At 50.4% G+C, this 12583-nt stretch overlaps 1 protein-coding gene across 2 annotated transcripts in view; it reads right to left on the bottom strand.

The window, feature by feature from the left end:
* The window catches only part of hdac6 (histone deacetylase 6), a 35994-nt gene continuing 23411 nt past the window's right edge, over window positions 1–12583 (bottom strand). For both annotated transcript variants that reach the window (XM_028583804.1, XM_028583803.1), the window contains exons 20-28: window positions 11372–11577; window positions 9944–10136; window positions 6055–6204; window positions 5207–5384; window positions 4995–5131; window positions 4669–4878; window positions 4067–4210; window positions 2721–2863; window positions 1–123 (exon numbers count right to left, since the gene is read on the bottom strand). In XM_028583804.1, coding sequence (XP_028439605.1) covers window positions 87–123; window positions 2721–2863; window positions 4067–4210; window positions 4669–4878; window positions 4995–5131; window positions 5207–5384; window positions 6055–6204; window positions 9944–10136; window positions 11372–11577 — 1398 coding nt within the window. In that variant the 3' untranslated portion in view covers window positions 1–86. The remainder of the gene's footprint in view (window positions 124–2720; window positions 2864–4066; window positions 4211–4668; window positions 4879–4994; window positions 5132–5206; window positions 5385–6054; window positions 6205–9943; window positions 10137–11371; window positions 11578–12583) is intronic.

A 12583-nucleotide genomic window follows, 5' to 3' on the forward strand; every position in this document is an offset into this window, starting at 1 on the left:
GTGTACGTAGGCCTCACACAGGTAGCACCACACCGACAGGTCGCAGAAGCTCAGCACCATCGGGTGTTCAGACACCACGCCGTGGGTCACCATGTGCTCGTTAACGTAGCGGCCGCAGAACACCTGAGACAGGAAGCACAGCAGGTGAGACGCAGCGCCAGACAGGCAGGACAGAGACAGGGGGAGATAGGGAGGAGAAAGGGAGGGACAGGGGGAGACAGGGAAGAGACAGGGGGAGACAGGGAGGGACAGGGGGAGACAGGGAAGAGACAGGGGAGACAGGGAGGGACAGGGGAGACAGGGAAGAGACAGGGAGGAGACATGGGGAGACAGGGAAGAGACAGGGAGGAGACAGGGGGAGACAGGGAAGAGACAGGGGGAGACAGGGAAGAGACAGGGAAGAGACAGGGAGGAGACAGGGGGAGACAGGGAAGAGACAGGGGAGACAGGGAAGAGACAGGGAGGAGACATGGGGAGACAGGGAAGAGACAGGGAGGAGACAGGGAGGAGACAGGGGGAGACAGGGGAGACAGGGAAGAGACAGGGGGAGACAGGGAAGAGACAGGGAGGGACAGGGGAGACAGGGAGGAGACAGGGAGGAGACAGGGAGGAGACAGGGAGGAGACATGGGGAGACAGGGAAGAGACAGGGAGGGACAGGGGGAGACAGGGAAGAGACAGGGAAGAGACAGGGAGGAGACAGGGAGGAGACAGGGGGAGACAGGGGAGACAGGGAAGAGACAGGGGAGACAGGGAAGAGACAGGGAGGAGACAGGGAGGAGACAGGGAGGAGACAGGGGAGACAGGGGGAGGAGACATGGGAGACAGGGAAGAGACAGGGGAGACAGGGAAGAGACAGGGGGAGACAGGGAAGAGACAGGGAGGAGACAGGGGAGACAGGGAGGAGACAGGGGGAGACAGGGAAGAGACAGGGGGAGACAGGGAAGAGACAGGGAGGGACAGGGAAGAGACAGGGAGGGGACAGGAGGAGACAGGGGGAGGAGACATGGGAGACAGGGAAGAGACAGGGAGGGACAGGGGAGACAGGGAAGAGACAGGGAGGAGACAGGGAGGAGACAGGGAGGAGACAGGGGAGACAGGGGGAGACAGGGAAGAGACAGGGAGGAGACAGGGGGAGACAGGGAAGAGACAGGGAGGAGACAGGGAGGACACAGGAGGAGACAGGGAGGAGACAGGGAGGAGACAGGGAGGAGACAGGGGGAGACAGGGAGGAGACATGGGAGACAGGGAAGAGACAGGGGGAGACAGGGAAGAGACAGGGGAGACAGGGAGGAGACAGGAGGAGACATGGGAGACAGGGAAGAGACAGGGGGAGACAGGGAAGAGACAGGGGAGACAGGGAAGAGACAGGGAGGAGACAGGGGAGACAGGGAGGAGACAGGGAGGAGACATGGGGAGACAGGGAAGAGACAGGGAGGGACAAGGAAGAGACAGGGAGGAGACAGGGGGAGACAGGGAAGAGACAGGGAGGAGACAGGGAGGAGACAGGGAGGAGACAGGGGAGACAGGGAGGAGACAGGGGAGGAGACATGGGGAGACAGGGAAGAGACAGGGGGGAGACAGGGAAGAGACAGGGGAGACAGGGAGGAGACAGGGGGAGACAGGGAGGAGACAGGGAGGAGACAGGGGAGGAGACAGGGAGGAGACATGGGGAGACAGGGAAGAGACAGGGGGAGACAGCGAAGAGACAGGGGGAGACAGGGAAGAGACAGGGAGGAGACAGGGGAGACAGGGGAGGAGACAGGGAGGAGACATGGGGAGACAGGGAAGAGACAGGGAGGGACAGGGGAAGAGACAGGGAGGAGACAGGGGAGACAGGGAAGAGACAGGGAGGAGACAGGGAGGAGACAGGAGGAGACAGGGAGGAGACAGGGAGGAGACAGGGGAGACAGGGAGGAGACAGGGAGGAGACATGGGGAGACAGGGAGGAGACATGGGGAGACAGGGAAGAGACAGGGGGAGACAGGGAAGAGACAGGGAGGAGACAGGGGGAGACAGGGAGGAGACAGGGAGGAGACATGGGGAGACAGGGAAGAGACAGGGAGGGACAGGGAAGAGACAGGGGAGGAGACAGGGGGAGACAGGGAGGAGACAGGGAGGAGACATGGGAGACAGGGAAGAGACAGGGAGGGACAGGGAAGAGACAGGGAGGAGAAAGGGAGGAGACAGGGAGGAGACAGGGAGGGACAGGGGAGACAGGGGGAGACAGGGAGGGACAGGGGGATACAGGGAAGAGACAGAGAAGAGACAGGGAGGAGACAGGGAAGAGACAGGGAGGAGACAGGGGAGGGACAGGGGGAGACAGGGAAGAGACAGGGAGGAGAAAGGGAGGGACAGGGAGAGGGACAGGGGGAAAGAGGGAGGAGACAGGGAAGGGACAGGGAGGGACAGGGAAGAGACAGGGAGGAGACAGGGAGGAGACAGGGAAGAGACAGGGAGGAGACAGGGAGGAGACAGGGGAGGAGACAGGGGAGACAGGGGAGACAGGGAAGAGACAGGGAAGAGACAGGGAGGAGACAGGGAGGAGACAGGGGGAGACAGGGGGAGACGGGGAAGGAGACAGTGAGGAGACAGAGAGTGAGACAGGGAGGAGACAGAGAGGGAGACAGGGGAGACATGGAGGAGACAGGGAGAGGGACAGGGGGAAACAGGGAGGAGACAGGGAAGAGACAGGGAGGGACAGGGAGGGAGACAGGTCACCTGGTAGCAGGTGAGACAGGTCCAGTTCTCAGCGTCCGAGCCGCAGTCCTGACACGACTGGAAGACGTCGATACCTGGGGGAGGGGCTTCACGGCGTCCAGATGAGGACACCAGGACAGGGGGTCCACCACGTACAGAGGGGTCTGCAGACAGACAGACAGACAGAGACAGACAGACAGGTGAGTAAAGTATGTTATATTGTCTTTAAAGTTACAACACGTTTTCTTCTATTCCCTGACCACTGACTGAGAGCTACAGACTCAGAGTAAATTGTAACGATACACTGTATACATCTGACAGTTAATTATGACTTATGGTATTTATTTACAGTACAGGCCAAAAGTTTGGACACACCTTCTCATTCAATGTGTTTCCTTTTTATTTTCATGACTATTTACATTGTAGATTCTCACTGAAGGCATCAAAACTATGAATGAACACATATGGAATTATGTACTTAACAAAAAAGTGTGAAATAACTGAAAACATGTCTTATATTTTAGATTCTTCAAAGTAGCCACCCTTTGCTTTTTTTGATAACTCTGCAAACCCTTGGTGTTCTCTCAATGAGCTTCATGAGGTAGTCACCTGAAATGGTTTTACCTTCACAGGTGTGCTTTGTCAGGGTTCATTAGTGGAATTTTTTTCCTTATTAATAAAAAAGCAAAGGGTGGCTACTTTGAAGAATCTAAAATATAAGACATGTTTTCAGTTATTTCACACTTTTTTGTTAAGTACATAATTCCATATGTGTTCATTCATAGTTTTGATGCCTTCAGTGAGAATCCACAATGTCAATAGTCATGAAAATAAAAAGGAAACGCACTGAATGAGAAGGTGTGTCCAAACTTTTGGCCTGTACTGTATTTTATAGGGAGGTTTATGGCTGCCGTGGTTTTTCCGGTGCGAGGTGAGCGAGCCTTAAAAAAATCGTTCACGTACAGACCTCAGGGAGTCAACATCTGTACGATCGTTCACGTACAGACCTCAGGGAGTCAACATCTGTACGATCGTTCACGTACAGACCTCAGGGAGTCTCCGGTCACTTTTTAATTAGCCTACATCAGTAACAGTTAATTTTGTTACGGTATGAACTTAATCCTAGGAAAGGCAAAAAAATATAAGACCTTTGTAACTAAATCCAAGACTTTGTATACTAAATTCAAGACTTTTTATGGCCTTAATTGGAGATTATCAAATTTAAGACTTTTTCAATGCTTTTAAGACCCTGCGGGTACCCTGTAAATACTTTTAAGGCCTTAATTTGAGAATATTAAATAAACTGCGTAAGACGTTGGTGGTTCCCCGTTAGAACGAATAATTAATATAAAAGACTATTCTCTGACGTCTGTCTGTCCTCCACACGTCAGCTCCAGAGACGTCTTCGGCTTCGACCAACCACACGCTCCCTCGGTCTCTAGCTCCGCCCCCGCTCCACCTGCAGGTGAGTCTCGGGGGGCAACTGACTCCGACGCTGCCACGGCAACAGCCTGTGAAGGGTTAATGATGTATTCAATACGTGAGATGAATTATAAGAAGACAAAGAACATGTCTATTAGGGCTGTCCTCGACTAAAGACATTCTTAGTCGACTAACACTTATAGGATTTAGTCGACTAATCGATTGGTTGATTTAATTGACAGAGCTGTGAGCTTTGAGAGGTGGTTAAGACTAGAAAAGCACAATATAAATGTAGTTAATTAACCATCTGTAAAACTGAGTTTCTCCACAATTAATCCTGCAAAAGCTCCACTTTAAATCTTGTGTTTACCATAAATGTGCTCAGAAGTTTCTTGGAAATAAGTAATTAAGCATGAATAAGCATAAAAAATGACTAATGGACTAAAGAAATCTTAGTCGACTAAGACCAAAACGACTGATTAGTCGACTAATCGACTAAGAGGTGGCAGCCCTAATGTCTATATAATATATCAGACTTCCTGCTCACCTGAGGCTGTGGCAGCGTGCTCTCTGCTGATTGGCTCTGCTCAGGTGTCATTTCCCCTGGCTCCGCCTTCACTTCCCCTTCACAGGTGAGAATGAGGCGGACCTTCGGCCTGGCCCCGCCCACAGGGGTGGACGTAGCAGAAGTGCGATTGGCTTGACTGATGTCCAAACCGGCCAATCCCTGAGTGAGCTGCTCAAGGCCGCGCTCCGTCTGATTGGACCAAAAAAAATCCAAACCAAATATGAATGACAAAAATTCAGATTTTTATTCATTTAAAAAAAAAAAATGTCTCGGATATTAATTTCAAAACTCAGATTCACATTTACCGTTGTGTCCTCCAGTCCTGTAGGGGGCAGCAGGGGTTTGTCGGCACTGCTCGGCTCTGACTTCCTGCCTTTTCCTTTCGAACTACGTTTCCCACGATGCTTCAGGGCGGGAAGGGACGCCCGCACAGCCTCTGGGACTGAATGGAACGTCAGGGAGTTAACAACACGATCAAAATGTAAATGAAATCAGATGAAAGCGATCGTGCACTGACTGTGTATCCTCAGCGACGTCCAGTAGGGGGCGTGGTGTCGGATGACGGAGTTGATCGTTGCCACGGCGCTGTGATGAGGAGGAGGGAGGGGCGTCACCAAGGAGGGAGGAGGGTCTCCTAGCAACACGCTGGTGCACATCGCCATGGAGTCAGAGATGGACGACAAGTTATAACCTCCCTGAGAGAGACAGAGAGAGAGAGAGAGGGAGGGAGAGAGAGAGATCAATTTAGTTCCATTCACAAACAATACACACGGTGTCACTGTCTGTGTGTGTGTGTGTGTCTCTGTCGGTGTGTGTATGTGTGCCTGTGTGTGTGTCTCTGTGTGTGTGTGTGTGTGTGTGTGTGTCTCTGTGTGTGTGTGTGTGTGTCTCTGTGTGTGTGTGTGTGTGTCTCTGTCGGTGTGTCTGTGTGTGTGTGTGCGTGTGTGTGTGTGTGTGTGTGTGTTTTGTGTGTGTGTGTGTGTGTGTGTGTAAGTGCATGCATGCGTGTGGGTCTCTGTGTGTGACTGTGTGTGTCTCTGTGTGTGATTGTGTGTGTGTGTCTCTGTCGGTGTGTGTGTTTGTGTGTGTGTGTGTGTGTGTGTAAGTGCATGCATGCGTGTGGGCGTGTGTGTCTCTGTGTGTGACTGTGTGTGTCTCTGTGTGTTTGTATGTGTGTGATTGTGTGTGTGTGTGTGTGTGTGTGTGTGTGTGTGTGTGTAAGTGCATGCATGCGTACGTGCGTGTGTGTGTGTCTCTGTGTGTGATTGTGTGTGTCTCTGTGTGTGATTGTGTGTGTCTCTGTGTGTTTGTATATGTGTGTGATTGTGTGTGTGTGATTGTGTGTGTGTGTGTGTGTGTGTGTACCTCCAGGATGAGTAGGACCCGCCCCCCGGCCAGTGACATCAGCAGGTGTGTGAGGTGGGCGTATCCCTCAGGGGTCACTTGATATCCGCCCAGCGGATCCCCGCGAGCTGCATCGAACCCGGCCGACACCAGAACCAGACCGGGGTTAAACTGCAGAGAGAGGATCGACCAATCAGACGACTCCGTCAGGTCTAATCAGTGAAGTGTGTGGCTTGAGGCTAGCATGGATACAGCTCTGTTTAGAGGTCGACCGATAGTGGATTTTACCGATACCGATAGCTTAGGTTGGGCCATATTAGGGCTGGGCGATATGGACCAAAAATCATATCCCGATATATTTTGGCTGAATATCGATATACGATATATATCCCGATATTTTTTCCGCAAAGTAAGAGCAAATGTTTCGGTTTGTTTTAGTTTTTTCCAACGTTTTAAATTGTAAAATTTTTCTTCTACACATTTTCAGCGCTTATTTCTACATCCTATATTTTCTAATATAGTGTTGGGCGATATAGAGAAAATCAGATACCATGATATTCTTGACCAAATACCTTGATATCGATATTACGGCAATATATTCTAGAGTTGACAGTTGGTGCTCTCGCAAAATATCTTCACACTTAGATTTTAGATAAATAATCATTAATAATAGAACAGCTAGAACAGTCTGGTGGGTTCAGAACAGTACATCACTTCACTGTAATGCAGCCTTTAAAACCAGGAAAAGACACTTATGTCATATCACGATATAACGATATCCAAAATCTAAGACGATATCTAGTCTCATATCACAATATCGATATAATATTGATATATCGCCCAGCCCTAGGCCATATTTGCCGAAAACCGATTAATCGACCGATAGTATTTAGAATTGATACTGGATAAAAACAAACATGACACTCCAAGAAAAAACAGTGCTGAACTTTATTATTAAAAAAAAACAAAAAAAACTGTATTGAACCATGAAAACACGCTAAATGAAATAAATATAAATATTGAAGTCAATAAAAGACATTCATTCAAACTGAAACAAAAAGTAATAAATAACAAATAAAAACAATTAAACTGTCGGTTTAGAGCGGTAACAGACGATCTCTGACCTGGAGGGATCTATCTTTCCCACTATATACTCGTTATATACCTTATATACCTTCCCATTGGTTGAAAACATAAACAAAGGCATCATGGGAGATTCCCTTGTCGGTAGCACCTACTGTCTATCGGTAGCACGGAGTTAGCGGCAGAAATGACCGAAAACGTGATGAATTATGGACATCAGGTGGATAAATCTCGGATGTAACCGTTTGGATTTAATGCTCAACAACCCCGAAAAAAGACCCAAGTTCCATCTGGAGAGAAGATCACCTGTAAAGGCTAGAAAGAGCCTCTAGAGGCCAGCAGACTTTTTATTAATAATAATAATAATAATATTAATTTATTAATAGTAATCTTCTACATGTGTGTGTGTGCTGCTATGTGTCCTTGTGTGTGTAACAAGCATAGTGTGCGTGTGCGCTGTGCACGAGCCTAGGAGCATTTTACTAATGCTCTGTTAAAATAACAATGAAATGCTGCGTTATTGACTTTAGACCAGGTTTATGTTGGTCAATGGTGCCATCACTTCCCGCTGCCTCAAGATAGCAATACTCCCAGAATGCACCTGAACACACCTCCCTGTAAGACCAGCACGCCCAGAATGCACCTGAACACACCTCCCCGTAAGACCAGCACGCCCAGAATGCACCTGAACACACCTCCCAGTAAGACCGGCACGCCCAGAATGCACCTGAACACACCTCACCGTAAGACCAGCACGCCCAGAATGCACCTGAACACACCTCCCCGTAAGACCGGCACGCCCAGAATGCACCTGAACACACCTCCCCGTAAGACCAGCACGCCCAGAATGCACCTGAACACACCTCCCAGTAAGACCAGCACGCCCAGAATGCACCTGAACACACCTCCCCGTAAGACCAGCACCGCCCAGAATGCACCTGAACACACCTCCCTGTAAGACCAGCACGCCCAGAATGCACCTGAACACACCTCCCCGTAAGACCAGCACGCCCAGAATGCACCTGAACACACCTCCCCGTAAGACCAGGACGCCCAGAATGCACCTGAACACACCTCCCCGTAAGACCTGCACGCCCAGAATGCACCTGAACACACCTCACCGTAAGACCGGCACGCCCAGAATGCACCTGAACACACCTCACCGTAAGACCGGCACGCCCAGAATGCACCTGAACACACCTCACCGTAAGACCGGCACGCCCAGAATGCACCTGAACACACCTCCCCGTAAGACCGGCACGCCCAGAATGCACCTGAACACACCTCCCGTAAGACCGCACGCCCAGAATGCACCTGAACACACCTCCCGTAAGACCGGCACGCCCAGAATGCACCTGAACACACCTCCCGTAAGACCAGCACGCCCAGAATGCACCTGAACACACCTCCCGTAAGACCAGCACGCCCAGAATGCACCTGAACACACCTCCCGTAAGACCGGCACGCCCAGAATGCACCTGAACACACCTCCCTGTAAGACCAGCACGCCCCAGAATGCACCTGAACACACCTCCCTGTAAGACCAGCACGCCCCAGAATGCACCTGAACACACCTCCCTGTAAGACCAGAACGCCCAGAATGCACCTGAACACACCTCCATGTAAGACCAGCACGCCCAGAATGCACCTGAACACACCTCCCCGTAAGACCAGCACCGCCCAGAATGCACCTGAACACACCTCCCCGTAAGACCAGCACCGCCCAGAATGCACCTGAACACACCTCCCCGTAAGACCAGCATGCCCAGAATGCACCTGAACACACCTCCCGTAAGACCAGCACGCCCAGAATGCACCTGAACACACCTCCCAGTAAGACCAGCACGCCCAGAATGCACCTGAACACACCTCCCGTAAGACCAGCACGCCCAGAATGCACCTGAACACACCTCCCGTAAGACCAGCACCGCCCAGAATGCACCTGAACACACCTCCCTGTAAGACCAGCACGCCCAGAATGCACCTGAACACACCTCCCGTAAGACCAGCACGCCCGGAATGCACCTGAACACACCTCCCGTAAGACCAGCACGCCCGGAATGCACCTGAACACACCTCCCGTAAGACCAGCACGCCCAGAATGCACCTGAACACACCTCCCTGTAAGACCTGCACGCCCAGAATGCACCTGAACACACCTCCCGTAAGACCAGCACGCCCAGAATGCACCTGAACACACCTCCCCGTAAGACCAGCACGCCCAGAATGCACCTGAACACACACCTCCCTGTAAGACCAGCATGCCCAGAATGCACCTGAACACACCTCCCTGTAAGACCGGCACGCCCAGAATGCACCTGAACACACCTCCCTGTAAGACCGGCACGCCCAGAATGCACCTGAACACACCTCCCCGTAAGACCAGCACGCCCAGAATGCACCTGAACACACCTCCCCGTAAGACCAGCACGCCCAGAATGCACCTGAACACACACCTCCCTGTAAGACCAGCACGCCCAGAATGCACCTGAACACACCTCCCTGTAAGACCGGGCACGCCCAGAATGCACCTGAACACACCTCCCCAGAAGACCAGCACGCCCAGAATGCACCTGAACACACCTCCCGTAAGACCAGCACGCACAGAATGCACCTGAACACACCTCCTGTAAAACCAGCACGCCCAGAATGCACCTGAACACACCTCCCCGTAAGACCAGCACGCCCAGAATGCACCTGAACACACCTCCCCGTAAGACCAGCACGCCCAGAATGCACCTGAACACACCTCCCTGTAAGACCAGCACGCCCAGAATGCACCTGAACACACCTCCCTTGGACAGCTGTCATGGCGTCCGTCTCTTACCTCGGTGGCGATCGGCATGATGACGCTGTGGAAGGCCGCGAGGTAGTCCGAGTCGCCCATGCGCCCGCTGTTCCACGCCACGTTGACGTTGTAGCCCGCCCCCTTGGACACGCCCACCCTGTCGGCGGCGGCGTCCTCCGAAGACGGGAAGAACGTCCCGTTGTCGTAGCGATGGAGGGAGACGTACAGGACGCTGCAGACGGAGAGAAAACCCGTCAACGTTTCACTTCACTTCACTCGTCTTCGCTTCACATCACACTGCTCCCCACTAGGGGTGGGGGAAAGAATCGATACAGCATAGTATCGCAATATTTTCCGTGGCAAAACTGTATCAATTATATTATATATAGTATAAATTAAAAGCCGTTGAATTTTTGTTAGTTTTTTTGTGTGCGTGTGTGTGGTATTTTAGGGGGGTGACATGTAGGAAAGTAGCCTAGGAATCTAGACGCACCCTAGTGGCAGCAAATTTATTTTGCAACCAGGGTCAGTCTAGCAGCTCTCCGTCGGCTTTGCGAGCTGGAAAAACCAAACTCTGGTCAGGCCAATCACATCGTGTATAGAGTGGGTGGGCGGGGCTTATGGCTGCTGCTGCTGCTGCTGGAAGACTCGGAGTTCAGCTTTACTTTGAGAAAAGAACAAAGAACGGCACTGAAGTCATTCTTAAAAAAAGAATATGTGTTCGGAGTTTAAAGTTTAATCTATCAGCTAGTGTTGCTCTGATTGGTTGGAGCGCTATCCTATCGCGTGCAGAGGGAATTTGAAAGACAACCATTTATCCCGCCCCTCGGATTGAGCCCTGACCAATGGGGAGTTCCCAGACCTCAACATCTGGATGTGGGGCTGGCTGGTCAGGCTAGTAGGAAAGGGTCACATGTCGGATTCAAACCCTGGGCCTCCGCGTCGAGGGATAAAACCTCTCGATATGGGCGCGCTCTCTACCAACTGAGCTACCCGGGCCTCCAACTCTTGAAATTTCAGCTGCAAAATGTGTTAACATTTGGGGAACCTAACGAACGAAAATAAAGAGTTATAAATAATAGGGGTGGGGGGAAAAAACGATACATATAGCAGCATAGTATCGCGATATTTTTTGTGGAAATACTGTATCGATACACAGAAGCCAAGTATCGATCTTTTATTATATATATGTATTGGTCTGCTTGACAATCCCATTTTGCAGCAATACAATTGAAGTGAGATGAACAGACATAGACATGTATCTTTTTCGATAAAACAGATGTTGACTTTTCGGGATATAATTTGAAATTGGGGAAAAATGTGAAGTTGGAAAAAAAGGTAATACATTGCAATATATCGCAGAATATTGCAATATCTTTAAAATTGCAATAATATTGTATCGTGACATAAGTATTGTGATGATATCGTATCGTGAGGCCTCTGGTGATTCCCGCCCCTACTCCCTACCTGTCGTCGTCCTCGAACATGTGCTGCGTCCCGTTGCCGTGGTGAACGTCCCAGTCCAGGATGAGGACCCGCAGCAGTGCATCTTGGGATATTTTCTGGGCGTGGCGAGCAGCGAGGGCTGCCGTGTTGAAGAAACAGAAACCGCACGGAGAATCTCTCTCTGCGTGATGACCAGGTGGACGAACGATGGCCACTGCGTTACTCACCTGGAGAGACCAACTGGAACATGACTCACCTTAAACTGCGTGTGGAACATGACTCATCTTAAACTGCGTGTGGAACATGACTGTGGAACATGACTCATCTTAAACTGCGTGTGGAACATGACTCATCTTAAACTGCGTGTGGAACATGACTCATCTTAAACCGTCTGTGGAACATGACTCATCTTAAACTGCGTGTGGAACATACACATAAAGTATATATATATATACATACACATATATACACATATATATATATATATATATATATATACAGTGGGGGAAATAAGTATTTGACCCCTTGCTGATTTTGCAGCTCTGCCCACTTACAAAGAATGCAAAAATCTACAATTTTAATCATATGTACATTCTAACAGTGAAAGACAGAATCCCAAAGAAAATTCCAGAAAATCACATCATATGAATTTATTAAAATTGATAACCATCTGATGAGGAAAAACAAGTATTTGACCCCCTGGACAAACAGCATGTTAATATTTTGTAGAAAAGCCATTATTGGCCAGCACAGATGTCAAACGGTTTTTTATAGTTGGTGACAAGGTTTGTGCACATTTCGGCAGGGATGTTGGCCCACTCCTCCCTGCAGACAGCCTCCAAATCATTCAGGTTCGAGGTTGTCGCCTGGCAACTCGAATTTTAAGCTCCCTCCAAAGATTTTCAATTGGATTCAGGTCTGGAGACTGGCTAGGCCACTCCAGAACCTTGATGTGCTTCTTCTTCAGCCACTCTTTTGTTGCTTTGGCGGTGTGCTTAGGGTCGTTGTCGTGCTGAAACACCCATCCTCGACCCATCTTCAGCTCTCTCACTGAGGGAAGGAGATGTCGGTCCAGAATTCCACGATACATGGCCCGTCCATCCTCCCCTCAATACGATGGAGTTGTCCCGTCCCCTTGGCTGAAAAGCACCCCAAAGCATGATGTTGCCACCACCATGCTTGACGGTGGGGATGGTGTTCTTTGGGTTGTACTCGGTGTTCTTTGCCCTCCAA

The sequence above is a fragment of the Perca flavescens genome, chromosome 7, assembly GCF_004354835.1.
Source record: "Perca flavescens isolate YP-PL-M2 chromosome 7, PFLA_1.0, whole genome shotgun sequence".
NCBI classification, from domain to species: domain Eukaryota; kingdom Metazoa; phylum Chordata; class Actinopteri; order Perciformes; family Percidae; genus Perca; species Perca flavescens.